The 22924-nt window shown below is 49.3% G+C and overlaps 8 protein-coding genes across 8 annotated transcripts; 3 read left to right on the forward strand and 5 right to left on the reverse strand.

Annotated features, from left to right (window-relative positions):
* Window positions 1-2: 2 nt before the first annotated feature.
* Window positions 3-959, forward strand: PFICI_11318 (uncharacterized protein; the record flags this gene model as incomplete). Its single annotated transcript, XM_007839899.1, has 1 exon — window positions 3-959. The coding sequence occupies one exon, from the start codon at window positions 3-5 to the stop codon at window positions 957-959; it is 957 nt and encodes a 318-aa protein (XP_007838090.1).
* A 761-nt stretch (window positions 960-1720) lies between these two features.
* PFICI_11319 (uncharacterized protein) lies at window positions 1721-4596 on the forward strand (the record flags this gene model as incomplete). The annotated part of the gene is made up of 5 exons (XM_007839900.1): window positions 1721-1933; window positions 2008-2486; window positions 2541-3536; window positions 3592-3907; window positions 3973-4596. The coding sequence occupies 5 exons, from the start codon at window positions 1721-1723 to the stop codon at window positions 4594-4596; spliced, it is 2628 nt and encodes an 875-aa protein (XP_007838091.1).
* A 62-nt stretch (window positions 4597-4658) lies between these two features.
* PFICI_11320 (uncharacterized protein) lies at window positions 4659-5595 on the reverse strand (the record flags this gene model as incomplete). Its single annotated transcript, XM_007839901.1, has 2 exons — window positions 4659-4974; window positions 5042-5595. 2 exons carry the CDS (start codon window positions 5593-5595, stop codon window positions 4659-4661), a joined length of 870 nt encoding a protein of 289 aa, XP_007838092.1.
* A 334-nt stretch (window positions 5596-5929) lies between these two features.
* PFICI_11321 (uncharacterized protein) lies at window positions 5930-8466 on the forward strand (the record flags this gene model as incomplete). Its single annotated transcript, XM_007839902.1, has 3 exons — window positions 5930-6635; window positions 6758-7033; window positions 7100-8466. The coding sequence occupies 3 exons, from the start codon at window positions 5930-5932 to the stop codon at window positions 8464-8466; spliced, it is 2349 nt and encodes a 782-aa protein (XP_007838093.1).
* A 3763-nt stretch (window positions 8467-12229) lies between these two features.
* On the reverse strand, window positions 12230-13141 carry PFICI_11322 (uncharacterized protein; the record flags this gene model as incomplete). Its single annotated transcript, XM_007839903.1, has 1 exon — window positions 12230-13141. The coding sequence occupies one exon, from the start codon at window positions 13139-13141 to the stop codon at window positions 12230-12232; it is 912 nt and encodes a 303-aa protein (XP_007838094.1).
* Window positions 13142-15670: 2529 nt separating this feature from the next.
* Window positions 15671-17218, reverse strand: PFICI_11323 (uncharacterized protein; the record flags this gene model as incomplete). The annotated part of the gene is made up of 3 exons (XM_007839904.1): window positions 15671-16128; window positions 16186-16395; window positions 16492-17218. 3 exons carry the CDS (start codon window positions 17216-17218, stop codon window positions 15671-15673), a joined length of 1395 nt encoding a protein of 464 aa, XP_007838095.1.
* Window positions 17219-17978: 760 nt separating this feature from the next.
* On the reverse strand, window positions 17979-18755 carry PFICI_11324 (uncharacterized protein; the record flags this gene model as incomplete). The annotated part of the gene is made up of 1 exon (XM_007839905.1): window positions 17979-18755. One exon carries the CDS (start codon window positions 18753-18755, stop codon window positions 17979-17981), a length of 777 nt encoding a protein of 258 aa, XP_007838096.1.
* A 1521-nt stretch (window positions 18756-20276) lies between these two features.
* PFICI_11325 (uncharacterized protein) lies at window positions 20277-20979 on the reverse strand (the record flags this gene model as incomplete). Its single annotated transcript, XM_007839906.1, has 3 exons — window positions 20277-20550; window positions 20683-20855; window positions 20965-20979. The coding sequence occupies 3 exons, from the start codon at window positions 20977-20979 to the stop codon at window positions 20277-20279; spliced, it is 462 nt and encodes a 153-aa protein (XP_007838097.1).
* Between the last annotated feature and the right edge of the window lie 1945 nt (window positions 20980-22924).

Here is a 22924-nt window from a genome sequence, read left to right on the forward strand (position 1 = left end):
ATATGGGTTCTTTCATCCGCTGCACCTTTCGAAAATGCGCAATCTTTCTGACACTTATAACCATCGTTTCCACCATTATCCATCAGTTAAGCTATCTGGAGCTGAATGATGTAACAGACACGATCAAACTCCTGGATAAATGCAATGCCAAAGGAGCTACCCAGCTTGATGATTATCACACAATCATGAGCCGTAGCATCCCAGATACGATTCATCAAATTTGGAAGATCACCGACACTACTACGTACTCTTCGCAAGCGTCAAACACATTCTGGCAGGACAACTTCGGCCCCCTGAATTACACAGTAACACTGTGGACGGATCAAGAAATTCAGCACCTCATAGAATCCGAATACACTTGGTTATTATCGACGTACAAGGGATACACACAAGACATTCAGAGAGCAGACCTTGGTAGACTTGTGGTAGTTCACGCTAAAGGAGGAATATACGCAGACCTGGACGTGTTCCCTAGGAATCCTACTGCGATCGACTGTCTTCGCCGGTCCGGGACACAAGCTATATTCAGCCCTACCTCCAGCAACTCAGGCTTTAGCAACCACTTTTTCATGGCCGAGAAAGGTTCGATGTTCCTGTATGAGACGCTACGCACAGCCAAACAGCGTGGTGGCTCACATCATAGGCGGATATTGCTCCCATACCTGCAGGTGTTCTGGTCGACCGGACCGATCATGGTGACGGCGGCGTTCCGGCAATACTGGATTTTACGTGATGCGCCAAGAGACGAGGTGGCACTGCTAGATCATGAGTTCACGAAGAGGATGGTGGGACACGCCGCAGGAAGGTCATGGCACAGTGCAGATGGAGTCTTTCTCAATGAGTTTGCCGACCACATCAAGTTGATAGAAACATGGGTCATCTGGTCTGTCGCAACCATTACGCTGGGAATAGTGGTTGTGAAGACGTGTCGGCTTCTCAAAAGGGGCTTTCCATTATAAGGCAAAAATCATTCGGTCAACCATTCGAATTGTTAATTGATTAATGTTACGCGCAAGTTTTAGTAGAAGATGCCCTTGACCCCTGCAATATAGCTGAGCCAGGAGTCGGGGATAGCTGTGAAGGTGCGGCACAGCGGTACCGCCGCCTATTTCCATCTTACCAGGAGGATGTTTGCTTAATTCAGTATAGTCGCATGTAGAGAATTGCTTTGGAATCGCAAGCTCGTGCGATATCCGCACACTCGGGCAGATGATCATTGGAACGACAGTAAATAAAGTCCCATGATGGGGGCATTGTGAGTCGGACGGATAGTATCGATGAATAGGTAACAAACGTTTTAGTACACTACAATCTATTTTAGGAGCAGTTAAACATTTATAATAAAGAATCATATATACCTATGCGTCTCAATCGATTATCTAATCCCATGTGATTTTGCCGCCTTGCAAGTCTTCCTGGGTAAAAAAAAAAAAAAAAAAAAAAAAGGAAAAGGAAAGATTTTTTTCTGATTATTTATGACAGATGTTAGGATCGTGAGCGCTTGTGCAGCTGACTGCAGCTGTCCTCGCGGCCCCTTTTCCAGCCCAATAGTACTTCATTCTTTTTACAAGGGTTCGTATCGGTAACAATTACCCCGCTCAGGTACAGTCAGAGTACGTGATTTGCATCTGAAGAAAGGTGTAAGGCTGTCTGTTGATTGACGCGGAGCTCGGTGACGACTTCAGGCGCTGAGTGTGCTGGCAGCGGTGTCTGTTGAAATATGGCGACAATATCCTCCTTGCAGCTGGCCATTGACGTATCTAAAGTTCTTCAGCAGATTACACAGTATTTGCAGACAAACTCCCAGTTCGATCCGTTCTGCGCTAGACTTCAGATCATACTTGATCAGATTATCCCAAAGCTTGAGAATCTCCAGAGCAATGAGAATTATGAAGTTTCAGGACTACTCAGTGGGCTTGAAGCCCTTTGCGAGGTACCTTTCTTTGATAGCCCTTCTTCTAGGTCCGAAATACCAAATCCTTTGATACTAATTGTTCACCACTGTAGTTTGCTAGCATTTCAGAGAATTCCAGCGCCCAGTATCCGGCTCTGGAGCTTGTTCTGAAAGATCGTGACTATGCCACCACTGCCTTTCGAAACTTGGCGCATAACAGACCACATAACAATCAGAGGACGAAGCTGGTGACTGAAGTCGAGTCTTTTCTGTCTCAATCTTCTGATGATGACAAAGCTGGAGCTATGCCGTCTCATGCCGACATACAAGAGGCCAGTGGAACTCTCTTGGGATGTGGCAAAGAGCTTGTGGTTTTGCACGGAATACTGTCCACCTATTGTCGATGCGCTCCGTCGGAGAATGGAGACAGCAAAATGGTTGCTCAGTTCAGGTTGCGCAATAAAAAGCAAGAGAATGATGATACCAACGTATCCTTCGGCATGCTCTTCATGGCACATCCCCACCAAGACGAGAGTGCAGCTGGGCTTCAACCTTGCTGGCAAGATACGCATATTTGCATGCGACGAACTGTGTTTGTCCTCTGATGCCTCATGGGAAATCAGAAACATGCTAACAAAACTTGGAGAAAATTTTTAGGAAACAAGCATACCGATGGCATAGAGATTCAATCGGACTCGGTCGACTCCTTTTGCAACTACATCTCAGATCAACTTCAATCTGGTCCAACCTTGCTGCATCTATCGGTTGCGAACAAGAGGCTGTACTTTGAACAACACAGTGATCAGGAAACACAGTGGGTGATTAATCAACCCAGCGTTTCTTTGGGCCAATTGCTGGATATATCATCTCATTCCACAGACGGGATAACCGGAAAGCAAAAGGAGGTCCTGTCTTGGCTGCTAGCCAAGGCAGTGTGGCAATATTACAACTCGCCTTGGATGGCTCAGCCTTGGACTAAACAAGATGTGCATTTCCTCGGTGAACGACGGCCCAACCCCAATGACATCGCAAATGACATTGCGGGTATTTATGTCAATGAGCCCCTGCTCTCGGTTTCAATCTCCGCAAGTACACTGAAAGGGAAAATGCCCAGCTTACCATCGTTGAGGTCACTGAGACACAAGATCCCCAAGATCCTTGGCCTTGGCATCATGCTTGTCGAAATCCAGCTTGGGCGTCCGATTGAAGATTTACATACAGAGGATGAATGGCTCAAGCACTGTCTTGGGGGGAGGCCACATCTCAACACCAATTACCTGATTTGCAGAGATTTGATTGGGAAGCCAGGGTTCTTCCATGATATCGCGTACCCCTTAGAAGATCTTATCCGGCATTGTATCAACCCTCAAAAAGTCTTCCTTCCAGTTGCTCGCAATGATGAAGACGTCCAACAGGCCCTACATGATCTCGTAACCGCGCTTGAGGGCTACATTACCTATACGAAACCTGATAATGTCAAGCCCCTGAACTTGCCAATCTCGCCAATCTCAAGCAAGTCAAGCATTTTAGAGCCTCGTGATTCGAGGCAGTCCTTACTGCCAGTCGGGAATCATTTCTGTACTGCACCGCTGCCAGCAAAGAGAACAGCGGAGTGGCCTCAGGGCCAAACGATGGCACAGACGTTAGTCACTGTTCAAACTCGTATCTCTGGCGCGCCAGATGCTGACATGATATAGACATGGGGGCTCTTCAGGCTGGTTCGAGCGAATGAACAGCCTCAATTATATCCTTGGCCGCGCTCCTAACGAGTCTTATGAAAAGGTTCGCATTGCAGTCCTTGATACGGGCGTTGAACCACGCAATGCCGTGGCAGATTATCTTGCCGGGTATAAGGACTTTGTCTGTAAGGGCGACAAGAAGCAAGATGAGAGCGGGCATGGAACGACTACTCTTGAATTGATTTTCAACATGTGCGGACCTGCTGATGTGTACGCTCTGAGAGTCTTCAAAGCAGATGAGGCGGACAAGGGGACTCGAAAACTTACGATTGAGGTAAGTCGAACTAAGTTTGCAGCCCAAAGGGATATTGTCTTGGTACTTACACCGTTATCCCGCAGGCCATTAAATGGTGCATAGACAACAATATTGATGTCATTTGCATGGCTTGTGGTTTCTATGGTTTTGACCAAGCCCTATACGACGTGATCAAAGAAGCGTCTCGCAAGCTACTTATTTTCGCTGCTCCCACGAATGTGGGCAACGCGGGTGAAATCACATATCCCGCCAAGCATCACCAAGACGTATTCTGCATGCTATCCACAACGGCCGACGTCAGATTGTCCCAGCTCAATCCGACACCCTCCTCACTACGTGGTAGCTTTGCGATAATTGGCGAAAATATTAGGACGCCTGACGGCGGAGAGAACTCCGGCACGTCACTTTCGACGGCCATTGCCGCTGGACTTGCTGGGCGGCTGCTCGACTTCGCAAGACACCACGCCTGTCAAGGGGCAATTGGCGATTTGATGCCTCGCATGCAACTCAAAGATGGTATGAGCAAGATATTTGAAGCAATGTCGATACGTGATGGGATATTTCTATGTCTGAAGCCCTGGCAACTCCTGCCAAAGACGATGAGAGACCAGGTTCCTTTCAAAAATGTGGATTTTTCCAGTGAAGAAATCAGGAAAGCGAGAAGCGAGATCTGTCGGGACATCTGCAAATGTCTGGAAGAACTGTAAGACAAGGTATCTGTCATGATATCAGTTCCTCATATATACACGCCCAAATATGAGAATAATGGTCAAAGTCCGTCTATTGTGACAAAGAACTGCTGTTCGGTGCCATTCCAAATCTCAAACATTTGTGCATCCTGGAGGCCTTCTTGGGCTAGAACAGATACGATATCCACATCGTCTGGCCGAGGCGCCATTACTGAACCCAATTTTCCTCGCGGTTTCACAGTCTTGACGGAGAGGTCGGAATCGAAGATTCCTGTGGACACTTCGCTCAGTCGATATGCCCAGACAAAGTCTGTCTTGAATTGGCCGGTAATTGTGGCTTCTCTTTCGTCTTTAACTTTGGTCGTCACCTCTAATGTCGCTGAGGTTGGTACATCACTGTTGAGGAGGAAAAATTGTCAGTAGAGCTCGGAAATCCTCGTCGATAACCAGATATGTGACTCACAGACCAGGGCCAGCTCCCTGTTGCGCTTTCGCAGTTGAATGTCTCTCACGCGTTGCGCCACGAGCAACCATCAATCCGCTAATCATATAAATTTTCCAGGCACCCAGTGTCTTGTTCTTGTCTATCCATGCTTTCAGCTCAGATGACTGCCGACACTGTTCAAGATAATGTATCGTCGGTTGTACAATGTATGTTTCCATATGGTCGACGGTCCACTCGCTGCCCATGATGCGTGTGAATGCCACACCTGCTTCAGCCTTGATGCTCATGCCAATAGCAGATGCAATAGGCACACTAGCATTGCCAGACAGTTCGAGGCCTTTTTCAGTCCTATTGGAGAAGCAAAAGTCTGCGATTTCAGTACGAAGTATACGCATGTCGCGTGGGAATGGAAATACACCGCCTGTGTTGATCACATTGTCAATCTTCTTGGGTCCCGGGATGAAGTGACCCAATCGTACAGGGCCCTCAGCCTCACCGAAAGCCATGCTCTCATGCTTGTACTCGGGGGCAGGGTAGTGCGTCTGGCGCAGTACAAACCAGCACTTCTCCATTCCGGATTGTGACTAGAGGTTCTTATTCTGGATTTGGCTCAGAGTATGTCGAAATTAAAGTTTTGCCCTGATTTTTGGTCTGATGGCAGCTTATTCATTCTTGCATTCCATATGTGTTTATACAGCGATAGGACATGCAGGGTGGGGCTTACCCCGCCCGCCTGCCATATTACGGCTCAGGGCTGATCACACGTGAGATATTCGTTTCTTTTTGCGCCTTGTTTCCTTTCTACTGTTCTACTTCTCCTGAAGGGCCCAGCCCGGAATCATCAGAAGATTCTTGACATTATTTGTCCATGAAAGCACTCACGAGAAAGAGCGATCGACCTTCACCATGTCTCACTCAAAGGAAGGCGAGCTCGGGCCCCACTATAACGACAGCGGCTATACGCAGAATAACCACATTGCTCCGGCAGTCCATCAACAGTTGCTGACGCCAGATTCTCCTCTTATACTGAGCAATCATGCCTCTCCCAACAACACCTCGCTCACCCCGGCTGACTCTACGACCAGCTTGTACCTCGTGCCGAGCGAGTTTGGTGAATATGACTGGAGCAACGACGACCCATTCTTTGGTGCCAACTTTGACATCGATCGTGATCGTGGGACACCATCTTTCCTGGAAGAGCAGTCCCCTTTCAATTCGGGATCTCAGACAAGCTGGAAAGCGCCGCCCACAAGCGATCCTTCTTATGGGCAGCCTGATGCTCCTTCACCACAGGGACAAAGTGCTCAACAGGTCGAGCTAGATGCCGAGACAGATCCGCAGTCTTCCAATCCCGACAAGGCTGACTCCAATGACATTCGTCATAGAACCGAGGCATGCAAACATTTATTTGAAAGTTGCCAGACACTATGTAACGATGAGCGGGTTGATAGACTGTGCGCCAAATTCCACTGGTGGTCATTAGGTATCGGGGCATCGAAACACGGCCATTCCTCATTAGACTATCGTGTTCGAACCCGAGAGGATATTCGAGACAGAATTGTGGATTTGCTCGACATGCTCGCTATCTCGCTACAAAGCTGCATTAGTATCAGTAAGTCGACACAACATGTGCCCCAGGTGATCTTTTTGTCCATATTTCTTTTCTTCCAGTTTCCTCCTATTTTGACTCTCTCGTCCATTGAGCACAAACCAGACTGACATCGGCCACAACAGCAGCAGCCAGCGGAAAGGAGCAGATAACAATTACTGCCGGCTCTGATACTGAGCCCGATCATGGCCACTCTCGCCTTGAAGAGACCATGGACTACATCCGCTCTAATATAGATTATCTTCTAAGACTCTCTGCTGCGATTCGAAAGTCGGGGACAAAGTTCAGACACAAACATGTCGATGAGCTTCTGGGTGATGGGAAAGTTGATCTCAGAGAATTTGGAGACTATCTTAGAAACCTAATTCTTTTCGTCCCAACCCAGTTTGCCGTCGGAAATGGTAAGACTCCATGCCTTAGACTGATATACTTACGTGTCGAACTGGTCTAATAGAACTCATATAAAGCACACCAGGCGTATCTTGAATATCCGCGGCGTTTAGGCCCGATACAGGAGCGACTCATACAAGCGAATCTCGTGCGAAGAAACCGATTTGATCACTATTACAAGATGTCCCTTAAGGAAGATGCCATGTCACTGATAGCCGGAGATAGTAGGGATCAAGGCTCAAGTCCACCGCGAAAAGTGCAAAAGTCTATCGGGGCCTTCTCGGTTGATCGATCTGCCATATCCTCCCGGACAGCCACTGAAATCGGTACCTTTGTAATGCCAGAGAAACCACGCAGCCATCAAACGAAGTCAAGCAGCTCTCGAGTCTCTCGGAGTGTGCTCAAGCAAGACTATCCAAGGTGTCCAGTTACGGGAAAAGACTTTTGGTGTCCATTTTGTGCGCAGCCACTCGACAGTTCTTACTCCGATCCAAAGAAAAACATGAAATGGCGGTACGATCTCAAACTCAATCCTGATATATCATGTCTAACGACTATTAGTGGTCATGTCTCGGAAGATCTGAGCCCTTACACCTGTATATATCCAGACTGTGACCAGGCAGATGCCATGTACGTCACCACAGATGAATGGAGAAAACATCTCAAAAGTTGCCACAGTATGTCGCGTTGGATATGCGACATTTGCTGGCTTGAATCCAGTAGCCCTGGCGACTTCGAGTTCGACGAGGAGGGAAAATGGCGTGAACACAGCTTATCATGTCATTCTGGGGAGATTTCCGTTCAGGATCTCGATGATATCGCCGAAGAAAGCAAACGGGCGGTGGTACCTTCTATCGCATGCCCACTGTGTTACGACAGCACAGTTCTTCTTCAGCCAGATGCCGATAAACATATCGCCAATCATCTACATTCCTTTGCCTTACAGGCTTTGCCTTGGACTGCCACTGTCCCTGATGATGAAACGAGAGCTTCCGATGGATCGAACACCGGAAGGCCCTTGTATTTTGAGGGTAAAGATGATCTTGCAGAGATAGACTGGAGTGCACCATATATTCTTCAAGACCTTGCGCCTCTCCTAGATGAGTCTATTTCTCGTTGTCAACACCTATCTCGATCTATAGATTTCGAAAAGTTGCGTGATACTTTGAATAGTGTACTCGAAACACTTCACAACTTGAAACAATCCCTCTCATCCTTGAGTATTGCACAAGTTGGTGAAGCAGCTGATCCCATGATCAGATTGAATACGATTTTGTCAAGGCATGATGACAACGAGTTTATTACTTCCGATATGCCAACACTTGAAATTCTCGGGGTCGACCTCGAAGAAGCACATGGTTCCTTGCAGGTAATAGTAACGAAATCGTCCATGAAAGCAGCTATTGAGACGGACGCCACTGAGACTACACCCCCTGGCAAATAGCGAGAACCAGACTTGCAGTCCACTCAGTACAATATAGGATGGAGCCAAAACACGGATACGGCTTCATACTCGGACGAATCAGCCGCAGTCATATTCAACGATGCCAGACTTGAAGTTCCTTATCCTTCAGATTCGGGCTACATATCCAGCAGGGCATACAATTCAACAAATTCAGGCTCTGATCTTCCAGGGCCATCCTCCGGGTCAAGGTATGTTTTCTCTTTCAAAGTCTGGCTGTAGTAGATGAGACCCTGATATTTTCCAGGCCGGGTTTTCAGCAGCTTTTAGAACATTCCAATCGGAGATCGTTTCGCTGTAACTCATGCGAAAGGACGTTCCGGACTCGTATGGATCTCGAACGTCACAAGCCTACACATGATCAATGGCTCGAGGGTCAAAGGGTTGAAGAACTATACCACTGTCGTTGCGGTGTACAAGGCCATCGTAAAGATAACTACAAACGCCATCAAAGATCTTGCGTCCCGAAGAACTTTATACGCGACACGTTCATTTGTAAATGTTCTTTCGAGACTAGTGAACAAACCGAACATCTGCTCCATATCGAAGTATGTCGACACGGCACAAATCCTCGAGGGCGGCCTCCCCGTTCCAGGGCGGCAAGCGAGCTACTTGACGACTAGATTATATTGGCTAGGGATGGGAAATCTCGTTGATACAATTCTTCTCTTGAATACATTTTTCCCGGTATCGATGATACTGACAGCCATTCAAGTCTGCTATGTAGAGAAAAGATCATTGGATAACACTTGGAAAGGACCATAATCTGTTTCTCTTCGTTTCCGTCCGAGACCCAGAGACTCGTCTTCGGCTCGTTCTCTTGATCAAGGATATTGGAAATTGTATCTGAGCTCAATATACAGTTTCATCAAATTTAATCGCGCGAGTTGAGGTTGAGTACGGTGTCCCGATAATGCAAGCAATACCCACACATGCATAAAAGAGGGAGTATAAATCTAACGTCATGTCATGTCGCCTGAGTTCACGGAAAGCTGACCGTATAGCTGTTGTTATGGAGGTTGTCCAAGTTCGATGCCAATACCACAGGCATGACTTAGTTGTCTTTCTATGTTCTTGTCCCCCATCCTAATCTTTATGAAGCCTACAATCCTTGCATATGGTATATATATGGTCTGTACCACGTCGGCTTCGTCGGAGAGGAGAAGAAAAAGAAGGTTTCGGCAGTTGGATATGTATGGACGGGGGTCTGTGTTCGAATTGTGAGGACCGAGCGCCCGACCTAGCCATTGGGTACATTCAACGAAGGCGCAGCTACAGACTGTGAGTCACTCTGATACCATTGAACGAGTTCTGTGAAATGACGACCATGATGGGCAAGCGACATGTACTTTAATCGGGGAATCCGGGGATCGGCGAGATTGTATTATTTTCGACGAGGAGCTCGGTAATGGGCGGCGGTCGACCAAGGCATCGGGTAGAATGTTCGAGAATGTGTCGACTACTGGGAACAAACAAACAAAGGGATGGGAGGGGGAGGCCTACCATCTCCAACATAACTGGCTCTCCCCCTCCCTTGCTTTTTTCGGACAATTGTGAAGGCATGTCCATCTTTTTATACAACTTTACCCGGGACCTTTTGTAGGTTTTTACTAAAGAGCGGAGACGGTCCCTTTAGGCAGCCATGGGCTCGGTTGCCTACCAAGAACCGTTGAAAAGATGGGAGGCATGAACTACTTTCTCCTCCCGCTTACATAGCAACAGGCCCGTGATATAATTGGGCAGTCGACGCGGGTATATCACATCATTTCTCTGGGGGGGCGCGGTCCATGTCAAAATATTGCATGCGACTGGCTGCTTTCTTGAGTTTGAAATTTCTTGATTTTTCATTGCAGTTCCAAGCTGTTCAAGTGGATGTTCAGATTTCGTCCCAAGTATAATGCTTCAAGCATAAAAGAATTTTTATGCAGGCACTGCCCCCTTTGGAACTTGTCCCTTACTCCGGCTAGAATCGACGAATCCCGAATCACACACACACACTCTTACGGAATGAAAATGCTGCCTTTGCAGGAAATGTGCCTACATCACATGCTCTCCCGGTGGACATTTCGGAAAGGCCGTCCAAAGAGAAGACTTCATTGTGGCATCAGGTGTGCACCTATACACGCAGTGTTGAGGGGTTAATGTGTATCCGTACATGGATGGGCATGTCCGTAAGGTCTTTTCTTCACGTCAGTCGGGCGACAAAGAATGCAGGTAAGTTCCATTTATAGCATGGTCGACGGTCCAAGATAAGGCTGAAAAAGGCGGGGAGGGGGCCCAACCTCACACAATATATATTAAAACCCTCTTCAGCTCCTGGAATCATCTCTTCTTTTTCAAGTTTTTAATGGACTGAATAGGAGGCATGGTGTTGGCAGCATGTGTTTGTTGCAATACAAGGGCATGTACCACTCGGACCAGCCACAACACCAGACTAGCATCGGCTTAAACGGGGATTGGCTGTACGACATCTCGCCACGACGAGGCGCAGCTCGCACACGAAGCAAACCTTTTAAACACGCACTCCCTTTCAATTCGCCTTCGGAGGCAAAGTGTGTCGCAATAGATACGAATGCCCATTTCCACTCAATCATCTCTGTTGCTTTCATGGAATGACACGAGTCAGCTCGGTTAGGCGACCAACGAGGACCAGCACAGACACGTGGCGGCGGGCTCGGGCTATTAAGGGCGCATGTCACCGACCAAAACAAAGAACAAACGTTTCAAAGAGCAAATGAAAAATTCCGTGAGAGGAGACTGTTTCTATTCCTCATCTCATCTGAAGTCATCATGTCAGCCCATTGACCCTTCTTCTGGATACAATCTTGGGGTCCCCGGAAATCTGTTCAATCCTCATGATAAAATCCTAACCCTCCCTTGCAGAACGCCCAACAAGTCGGAAAGGCAAGAATAAACGAGTCAGTTGCTTTGAGCGCCTCCACCCAAAAATCTGCTTCCACCTTTCCCATCATTCCATACTCATAATACCGGCCCAGACCATTGTCTGATTGTGGCCGAGCCGTTTCCCTCATGCTCTGCTGGATCAATATGCGAGAGCGTGCAGGCCATATACGCCAACCCTTCGCTTTGAGCTGCAGAGTGTGATGGAAACCGCATTCCGGCATTCCAAGAGAACCAAAGCATCCATAGATGATCATTGTGGTTATCATGAGAAGAACGAAACAGCATCGCTAGGTACAGACCTCCTAGAGTGTGTCACACCTCGAGCTTGCATCCATGTTCCGGATATGCAGTCTGCATCAATCCGCCCCAACACCCACCATTGGTACCTGCCCGTGGCCGAGAAAACACATCGCTTGAGAATCCTAGGCCTGCCTACTCTCTTTGGGTATCATCATGCGTCGTCGCTAAAAACTCATGTAACAAAAAAGAGACAGGAGAAAAATCAGTGCGTCAAATCAAAACATATCCCCAACGAAAAAGAAGAAAAGAAAAAAAAAGAAAAGGGGGAAGAAATGGAAAAGGAAAAGAGGAAAAAATGACAGAGAAACCGATATAGCAGAAAACATTCCCGAAAAGACAACAAGAAAACATCATCTCTAACCACATCGGCATCAAGAAACAACCATGACCCGAAGCTCCGAGAATGCACTACTCATGCACGCATGCGTTTGCCCTCCCTGACGAGGGCCAACACATACCGCTCTGTCTGGATGATCAGTTGTAGATCAAGCACCTAGCCTTGTCAAAAACCCGAGGATGTCCTTTATCTGGTACCATCGTTTCAATGCTTGGGATGGTGTCTGCGCGATCCGTCTTCTCGACGTCCTTTGCGCTCCCGGTCTCTACGTGGCCTCCCTTCTCTGGAACTTGCGATTACCACGTCTTGGCGCTGTTCGTATTGCTGTTCGTACTGCTGTTGGCGCCCAGGGGGCATCCAATCGTGATCATAAATGTCCGATACACGAGCTCCAGGACCTTCTCTCCACGATCGAGCCTCATCAAAGACTGTCTGGTTGACTAAACCAAGTCTCTTGAGGTGTGCGAGAAAGGCGTAGTCGGGCCTTATTTGGGCAATGCCGTATCCGTCATAAAGGATGTGGTTGCGAATATGACGGAGACGCTCGCAAAAGTTGGTCGTTACGTCCAGGTGATTTTCAACGACATCAAAGACGTGGTCATCACAGTACCAGCAAGCACATCTGCTCGGTAGCCGGTACCCGAGATGATCAATCATGATGTGGTTGATCCACTGGTCAGTATCGTCAAGTTGATACCTATTGTCACATCCATCGTACCCAATGAACTCGCAGGGCAGAATATTATCTCCCTCGCCCAATGGATCGGGACCCAACGAAGGAGCGGTCGACACGCTGTAATCGGATGTGGGGGATAGAGAGGCAGAGTATAGAGAGGAGTCGTCGTATGCACTGCTCTGGCCGGTCGATGACGAGGTGGCAGTGGATGCCCGGCGAGGGTGTGCTTGTGCTGCTTTGTACTGTCCGGTCATCGTCACGACGGGGGCACGAGAGCGGGTGTGCTGGGTCGGCGGGGGTGGACTGAAGGACGATCCGTTCGGTACCAGATGACGATCCCGAGAAGAAGCTCGGTGCTGATGATGGGCTTTGAGGAACTGGTTTATACCGACGTCGTCGATTGTTGCCGAGTTTGATGATGATTGCTGCAGACGATACATCGTTGAGGGGCGGGCACCTGCTGAGGGCCACGGCCTCTCGTCACAGTAGGATGGGGGTTTGCCCGGATCGGAAATCAGACTGATCAGCGCCCAATACGATGGGTAATAGGCGGCCGACAATCTGACCAACAACGGAAGATGATCAAGCAAAGGAAGCCAATGTTGGGAAATACGCAGACAACAGAGCAACAGATGAGGCCTGGGGATGATGTTCTGGGTCGTCTTTCCAAAAGCTGTCGACTTTGGGCAAGCAGCTTGTGACTTAGGGGACGCTGGTGGGGTAAGAAGGGAGGTAGGTACAGGCGAGCGGCAGGGGTTCTCAAGTTGGGGTTCAGAATTAATCGAGGCACAGCTAACGGATTGATGGAGAAGACGACCGAGTACTACCAAAGGAAAATCCGAATGCACAATGAGACTTGATAAAGGATTCAAGCTATTATATCGCAGACGGGGCACACGGCAAATCAATCAATCGACCCGGTAAATTGATCCGTCTACAACTCGGACGACGGCGGGAAGCCTGGAGGAATATATACACTAATTTCGACCCGCAGGAAATAGTCCAGCGGTTCGTTTAGTATCGCTTGGTTTCGGATACGCGTGGGTTTCGCAGCGTTGCGTGAATGGAGAGCGCGTAATGTATGCATGGGGATAACATGCCATACGCTGCAGTTGCACACGTATTCCATGGGGAATGATGCTGCTGCTACCTTACTTACCTTACCTTGGCCCTCTATACCGCCCATCATATCTAATCTATCCGAGCTGCATCCTTACCGGTAAGTAAGGTAGGTAAGCGGCAGGAGAACACTTTTTGCATTCACCCTATGTACACACTAATAGCGGACCGCTACAACATTGCAGCCAACCCAACGAACCTCGGTCTGAACTACTTTGTGTAGCTCCCGTCAGTAGTGCGAGCTTACTTTTTTGCTTGATGGTTCACAAGAAGATGCTGTTGTTGTTGTTGTCGTCGTCGTCGTCATCATCATCAACAAGTCCCATCATTTGTATAAACGACTGCGATGATCAAGGAGAAATGACGCCGATGATCGACAGACGGTCACAGGGATACCTGAAACTTGACGGTTTCCTCGGCGCTGCCCGGCCGGAAACCCGTCAGCAAAAAAAGACCCCCCGGTTCAGCGCGAAAGCGACTGGGCTTGATCAGCGCAGTATACCATTTTCTGCTAACAAGCTCAATTTGTGACATGGTTCAGCCCTACAGGTGACGCTACAGTTTGTGGAGCAGATTGCAACGTCTCACGTTTGTCCAAACACGGCCAACGTTGCACGATAATATGCTTAATTCCCTTAGCATACACTCGAGCCTTGACTTGCCAGAAGACTGGCTTTCTTTCAGACGGTCAGCGAAATTCGATCTTGTGTGGAAAGCTCAGAGAATCAGCAACCCCGCTAGCTTCCGGCTACGGCCGATGACTATTCCCTGGATGCAAGGTGCAGTATAGGCAATCGACGGTGCACATGGATACAATCGACAACTTGGGCTGCAGCGATCAATGCACTTACTCAACCTTGTATAATGCATACAGCGTTACACCATTTTTGGCCACCCAATCAATCACGATGTTACGAATGTTTCGAGCTGAACGGATCTTCAACCCCAGTATTCCAGATGCTTGGCTTGACTCATTTCGGGTCGTCATCGGCACTCGCGTTGTGGAATGTACATCAAGTTAACTCGCCATTCACATCCTCCTCCTGCTGCTCTTCTCTAGGCGGTAATACTCGATTGAGATAAGTGTTTTTCGTATCCTCGTTGTTCTGAATATGGGTGCATCCAAGTCTACGGTGCTGCTCGGTAAGCAGAGCTATTCGGGGCAAACGTCCGTATCCGCACTTGGAACAGCACAATACTATATCTGCTTCTATCAAGTGCATAAGTAGCATACAGAATTCAGAGAATACAATGACCAAATAACCAAGACATTCCCGCAGTTCCCGACACCGCGAGCCGTGTTTGTCTTGCACATATCTTCTTCAGTAATTAGTCGGAGTTGCCTAAAATCTGACAGGCCTAAGAAGGGACCAACATGCTGCTGCAGGCAAGGTACTGCCCAAATGGGTTGGGCTGTATGCGCTGGCCATCCGACATCCACTCTGTATAATTGGGCATTTGATGCGAGAAGAGGGGTTCAGTCGGAAGAATTCGATCCGCAGAGCCTCAATTCACATGGCAAGCGCCGACATCTTCACTGCTTTCCTGCTTTGCTTTTTCCAAACCCCGAGGATTCCGTGATGGCTGTTCCGGTTGGGCACTCTCTTCTAGGATTTCTCGCCACGTTGCGGAGCACGTCAACACGCACATGCTTGGGGAGAGCCAAGGGAGCGTTTCAGTGCCAGCTGTCAAATCAGCAGGTAGCTGTGGTGCGCAATGAAGCCCACCGCGGTACGACACACAAGATGGCGAGTGCTCACCTCGCCTGCTTGGGGAATGCTTGTTCAGCGGCATAAAATGTTAAGTCCACCGCTCTTCCGTCACATCTGGAAGCTGATTGGGTATACATGTTATTCGGGTCTACAAAGCACTCTGGCTTTGGACACTACATTGCGGAAATGGGCGTGAGAACCATGCTCGTCTCCGGACTTTGTGACGCTGGGGAACGTGACGCAGCATATCTCCCGGTCAATGAGGCTCTCTTCATCCTCGCCTCCAATATCTTCCATTTCGGAAGGGTCAAACAATGTCTTTTGATGTGGTAGAATTTGCGGCATTGTCACTTTGAACGCAGCTTTCTGTACTGCCAGCCTTCTTGATAATTCAACAGAAGTTTGAACGAGACTGCGTAACGCTTGGTCGCGTGCTTCTGTTGTTTCGACATCCGTGATCGGTACCAAGATCCGGTTTACCCTCGATATGACATCCTCAACAACAACAGTTGTCTCTGCTTGTAACTTTTGGGCAGCTTCCTTCCGAACCATGGTCAGAGTTACGGCACGCCATTGATTGGACGACTCCTCGCCACCTATTTATACATTGTAAGCTGCAGACCGAGGTTGATCTTTCAATCTGGTTTACTCACTCAGAGATGCAAGACATTCCTCTGTTTGCTTTAAATTTCTCGCCTGATCTTTTGACAATCCGACAAAATAAGCACCAAATATCATCTCAACTAATATCGTAGAGATGATGGATTGCAGTAGCGGAAGTTTGGCAGTTTTAGATAAGTCTGCGTACATGGGAACGAGTTGAGCAAGTTCATCTTGGACAGACTCGCTCGCTTTTGATGCGACTGAGTAGGAGTCAGTACTCTTAGCAGTTGACTTGACCATCACTGCCCCGGAATCGGCTGGACGCTATTGATTCTGATCAAGAAAAATGCACTTACCAATCTTTGCCCGTCTGAAATGTTGAATTGCCCACTCCTGCAGACCGTTTCCTAACCTTGCCATGTCTCCAGCAAAGAGGTCATCGCTTTCCTGCTCCTCGGTGCGCGTGCTTGTGCTCAGCCACTTCTTGAGGCCCATCAGATCGGTCCTCAATCTCCGGATCTCGTCGTCGCGGGCATTGATCTCGCGCTTGAGTATCTCCCAGCCCTCCTTGAGCTCCTCGCGCTCGCCCTCGCGGACGTCAATCTCGGCGCGCAGCAAACGGAGCTCCGTATCGGTGCGCAGAAACTGCTGGTTCAGCGCCGAATGCTTGGCCTGCCAAAAGGCGGCCGTCTCGCTCTCGTTTTGGGACAGGCGCTCGACCTGGCGGGCAAATTCGGCCTCGATCTCGACCAGGCCGCGCTTGAGCTCGGCAATCTTCTCGTCCTTTTCCCGCAGCAGCGCAGCCGTTGAGCCGGAGCCCGAGCCCGAGCTCGACGAGTAGTCCTTGTCTTTGATGCTGCCCTCGCGCTGCTCTTTTATGCTCCCTTCGCGTTGCTCCCGGATGCTGCTCGCGTCGTCATTGTCCGCAGCCGACGAAGTGGAGGCAGACGAGCTGCCGAGCTGGGCCCGCGGAGGTGGCGCGATGATGCTGCTGCTTCGCGACGAGGCGGCAGAGCGGATCGTGTTGTGAGAGCTGTTGGCGGCGGCTGCGGCAGCACCCCGCCGCTTGTCGGAGCTGGTCATTTTCGAGGAGGAGGAAGGAGGAGAGGGCATAAAAGGGAACTTTTTATCAAGTCAATTGGGGCTTCTACATGATCCAAAAAGGAATCCTTTTTGTTCTACTGCACAATGTCCGTTTTTGTGAGCATACGGCCACGGTGACAAGACGATTCGCATCTGCCTGAACAGGCTGATGTGTTTACGTTGCGATACAATCAAGACGAAAGTGAGAGTTGAACTATGTTGCCCGCCTAGCTAGATGGCAGCTAAGCACCAAGTGATTGGATACAAGCGAGAGTCCTAGGCTGCCAATTGAACCCCTCAGTACAAAATACATTACGGAAGGGTCCTTGAGATAGGTCAAGTAAGCAGCTGCCTCCCTGCTCCGTCCCGTCTTTTAGGGTAACCGCACAATACCTTAACGAACCCCCAAGTGCAGCCCCTGTCAATTTGCATGTTAGTGGCCTTTTAGCGACTTCTCTGAATGCCTTGACTCTGGACGCATTTCGCTAGGGCTGAAACTCCAGGGGTTGCTTAATTAGGCCTCTCAAGTCCAATTTGATATTACAGCTCTTATTCGTTTTTAAAAGGCTCAGGCTTCAAGAGAGTCTACTGGGCTCGCGCCCTTTGACACACTCTAATAACCAAGGATTCTCTGATATCTAACCTATAGGATACATATATAGTCGGGCTATATATCCCTTGATATATACGTATACATATATAAAACCACTTGCACTCTGTACATTGTTCAATGCCATGCCGTCACTTCATCGATGGATGTTCACGTTGTTCCATCAACATCTATTTCAGCCTCAACCTCATAGGCCTGGTCCTGTCCGTCTTCTGTCTCCTTGGCCCCCATGCGGCAAATTGCAATCTTTTCAATGGGCACATTCTCCATCCAAACGTTGTCCTCATACCGATCTAAAATGCCCCGAGCATCGATTGTGATCTTTTCTCGCTTCTTGCCACCGCCCTGATGGCGGCGGCCTTTGATGTAAATGGTGTTTACTATCGTTGCGTGTAGCAAGAGCGGCCTCTTGTCGCTCATCATGAACCCAGCCTCTTCGAATGCCGCCTTGAGCTTTTCACAGAACCTCTGTAGGGCGCCGTCTGCGTCCACCGGTGACGAGTAGAGCGTCGAGGCCTTGGAGGCCGACTGCATCGAATGCAACCCCTTCAGTGTCACCGAGAGCAGAGGCTGGGCAGGAGAATCTTTTTGACCTCCGACTACCTTTCCCTGGCCCTTGATAGCAGCAGCAGCAGCAGCAGCATTACTCATTGTAGCGGCTCGAGCCTCGGAGAGCATCTTTGCGGGAGTCAGTGTCTGGAGCAGCTCAACGGCCTTGTCGACACCCTCATTCCGGGGAAAGCTCATAACGCCCAGCGTCAAATGAAGGGTGCCGACGGGTCTGATGGCCCCAGCGGGCACAGCAAAGCTGTCCGGACTCGTGACATCGGCGCTAAACGATGCCAGACTGGCCGCCAGTTGGTGCCGCGAGGTCGCGGTAACGAGCGGGATGCACAGGAAATGGGTCGGAAATGGTTTTGGCGGCATGGTGATTTTTTTTTTTTTTTTCATTTGAGGTTATTGGCAAGAATTAGGGCCGCAGAAAGGGCGGTTCTCCCTTGAGAAACAACCTGGTAATACTTTTATGGCAAAGTGACTATCGCTACGGTCAGTCAAGCTCGATATTCCTTTCTGAGATCAGATCATCAACCTGGGCCCACGGGGAAAGGCCGGTGAGTTTTCATCTATTTACCTGACCTCCAGGGTCTTGGAGTATATTCTCCCTCTTTTGCTATTGTGATCAAGTCCCTTTTTAGTGTGCGGTACGATCTGTCATGAGATCAAGCGTCGTGCTTTCAGTCAATTGAATCCTGCCCTTCTGGGACTGTTGTCTCCAGGATTTACATCTGCATCCCCTTACACAATGGTGAATTTGGCATGTCCCCTAAAGGTCGGTGCGATGCGAGATGCTCAGCCACAAACCCGTTTCTCATAAATGTAGCCTAAGAAAAAGAGAAGGAAAAAAAGATACCCAACCCCCCGCACTGAGCGGGCTGTATGTGGCTTGGGTTGAACGGTGACTGGGTTCTGTAAATCCGAATAGGTAATTTTTATCGTATCATGTATTTACGTAGTGCTTGGCAAAGGCGCAGCCCAAGTTAGGGAAAGAAATGCAACCCCTCACTTCATTTTTAGGCTCTTCAAGCATGGGATCCATAATCAGGGATCCGCAGTACCCAAACGGTATTGACAAAAAGTGCATATGTGCATCTCACGCATCTTTTGAATTTGTCGATACATCATGGCCATTTTTAAACATGCGCAATGCAAGTCCAATGCAAGCATGCGTTTTCAGGTCTTCTCTCTATCTCGGCTCCTGTTGCTGAAGGATACAGGAAATTCTGCGCTTATTCTATGCTCCAACGGCTTATTACGTCATTGTCGCATCTGCAGATATGACGTAGAAGGGATCGAAGTATCTGCCGGCAAGCGATGTCGTCACGCACAAATCTAGTCGTCCATGTATGTATGTATGTGCCTTCAATCAGACGATCGATGCGACAAGGTGAAGAATTCGTGTAATGTCAAGATACATGCATGTGGAGATCCAAGTAGGTAGACCATAAGCGTAGAGTTGCGAGACAGAATAAAAGTCATAAAACAGCCTTGGCTGTGAACTTGCATTTAATGCCTTCTCCATAGCATGGCTGCTGCTGTCTGATACTACAAAACCGGACCAGAAGACCCTCCTCTTGCAATATTCCTGTCTGAATCCTCATGATACAAAACCCTCCCCTCGAATGCTCGAAAGACCGTCGAAAGGCTGTAGCAAACAAGCTATTATCCAGACCATCACGTCCGATCCAATACACGTGAGCTGGAGGTCATGGTGGTGAAGTCCAGCACCAAGTCTGTCTCTGGCAAATGTCACTTGACCAGCAGACCGGCCCTCTCTATTGACCTCGGGAATGCCATCTGCGAGGGCTTGTCCCGTAGACTAAAGCCCCAACTTCGTCGCCATGCGCAGCTAGTGGCTGGCATCCAATTTTTTCTCTTGGCCTATGCGCATCACGACGAAGTTGTTGAGGGAGGTGAATTCTTGAAGAAGTTGTTCAAGACTGTCTCAGCTTCTTCATACTCCTCCTTCACCACCTTTAAGGTCTTTGTGATCTTCTCCAGGCAGACCTTTTCATCATCCAAGGGCGATCCATCCTCTTTCTCCTTCTTTCCATAACGTTGGATCTTCTCACAACTGTCCTTGATCTTGGTAAGGCCCAAAGTTGCTGAAGATCCCTTGAGAAAGTGTCCTAGTTTGGAAAGTTCTTCCAAGTTCTCTTCCTCCCTAGTACAAAAGACAAAAAGGGTCAGCGCAATCCCAGAAAAGAGAGGTGGATGATGAACGACTGCACACGAGTCGCAGCGCTCGGGACAGCTGGCGCATAGGGATCGGTGTTGCCAAGGTCGGGCGACTCACAAGGCCGTGTCCATCTTCTCAAAGGTCTCCTGAGCTTGCTCGAAGAAGCCTTCAACGATGGAAGTGCTGAACTCGCGGGTGGGATCATCCTCGTCCATTTCCAAAATCTGTGCAAAGGTCACCGCATCGATGGCGTCTCCGAGATCAGGGAGACTGGCATCTCCTCCGTCGTACTGTCAGGGCAAAGAATTGCGGTTAGCGGCAGTGCCAATAGCCGGCCTACAAGAAGCATAATGTTTCTTGGCCAGCTTGTTTTTTTGTTTTGTTTTCTTCTCGACTTACGCTGTCACTGCCCATTTTGCTATATTTTATTCTTGCCTGCTACGCAAGCACGATTTTAAATCTTTTGAGAGGACGCAACAAGGCTGGGCGCTATGACAAGTGTCAGAGGGGGGAAATTTTAAAAAAAGAGGCGGTAATGGACGCCGGTGTGCTTGGAGATGGACCCTAGAATTCAGAATGGAGCGGGAATGGGGGGGCTTTGATGGGTCGGGTCTAGGAGAGGGGTTGCCAGACGTTACTTGATTGTCAGAATCAAGCAGGCGTCGAAGCCGTGTGCGTAGTGAAGAGGGCAACGCGCGTGGAGGACCAGCACCAGCTTTGCGGGCAAAGAGCCTGAAGGGCTTTGGCCTGGCCTGGGGGAGTGAGTGGGGTGTGAGCGAATAGAGTCAGAGTGAGCGAGCCGTAGGCCACGCGGATGCGACAGTGTTGCGGCTGGCTTCTGGTTGGGCACTCAGACAGGCCGACGGCTGAGAGGTGCAGCGCCGTTCTTCCGCCCGTTCTGTCGGTTTCGAGCAGACAGACAACAAGGTTGTCTTGCACAAGTGGCTCAAGGGAGAGGAGGGGATATGTGTGCGCGCGTTCGTGCGGTGAGAGCACAACCAACGACGACAGCAGCAGCACGATTGGATGAGGTAAGACGAGGTCAGGTAACGATGAATGATGGGGAGTGTGGTGGCTTGTTTGTATCAGGTGAATGGTCCCAGGTGGTAAGTTTTGAAATGGTCGGTGGGCAAAGTGTTACTCACTACCTGTCAAAGAGAAGATGCGCTCCAGTCGTTTTGCAGGGCAAGGGGCCTTCAAGGTGGTGCTTTCAGTTGTTTCCGAGGCTCTCACGAGTCGCGGGCCTGAAGGAGGAGCTGGAGCCAAGTGGACGGGGATGATGAATCGAATGCACAAGCTTGTCGCCTGTCCTTCAACTCGATACTACTAGTCGCGAGACGAAGGACCCCCAAGTGGCACCCTGGCTGAAGGAATGGGCAGGCGAGAAAAAGACCCTTACTGGTCAGTAGGTAGGCAAGTTAGGTGATGATGGATGAGATTGATGGTGTGGGTTTTTTTGCGTTGCGCCCGGAGTCTTGGGAACTGATTGCGCGCCTATGACGGGCCCTGGAAGCACATGGGAGTCAAACTCAAAAAAAAGAAGAATCGCAGCCCCGCGTCGAGAAGCGAAAAAAAAAAAAGACAAGCGCCCGGCTGACGAAACTAGTAGTAGGTCTAGTTCACAAAATACACGAACCTCTTTTATTCTAATTTTCTCTTCTCCGTCCTCAACTTTTCTGTTTATCCCTTTCAAGCACAACAATGAGGCACGGTTCAAGACAAGAATTTGACGAAGAAATGGAACCCAGCCTTCGATCAATGGGGCTCGGGCTCGGGGGACTTGGGTGGCCCTGGACTGACTTTTGACAGAGGCGAGAGAAGGAGTGAGAGTGAGAGCAGTACACGCTAATAGCTGTACTGCGGGGTGGCCCCTCGACCTAGGAGACATGTTGAGCCGGATCGACTTTTTGGTGCCTTTCGTTACCAAAAGAATCAACCATCAAATCAGCCAGCCAGCCAGCCTGTGACTCCCTCGTTGCTCTGAGATACCATGAGAGCCCAGTTACTGCACCCCAGTATCATCAGGGTCGATCCGCCGAGGTTGTACACCGTGAGCAACTCTCCTGTCCCAGACTGTCTCGCCGGCAGAAACTCTCCTTATACACCCGCCTATTTTCCACGTCCGCCCCAACCAAGGACGCGGTGTCGACTTACACGGGATCAGCTCCATCCTGGCACACGTCAAGCGGCTGTAAACCGTTGTTGGTCTTGGTGGGATGTAGTGTTACTTGAACACCCATACCGGCTCTTCAGGTTCCATTTGTCTTCTGTTTCTCTTTCCCATGATACCTGCTCGGTCTTTTGCTCACTCTACGCCAACATTTTGGGTCTGCTTCTACAGTTTTTTTCCAACCTCTAG

This window comes from Pestalotiopsis fici, assembly GCF_000516985.1.
Source record: "Pestalotiopsis fici W106-1 unplaced genomic scaffold PFICI_Scf_8, whole genome shotgun sequence".
NCBI classification, from domain to species: domain Eukaryota; kingdom Fungi; phylum Ascomycota; class Sordariomycetes; order Amphisphaeriales; family Sporocadaceae; genus Pestalotiopsis; species Pestalotiopsis fici.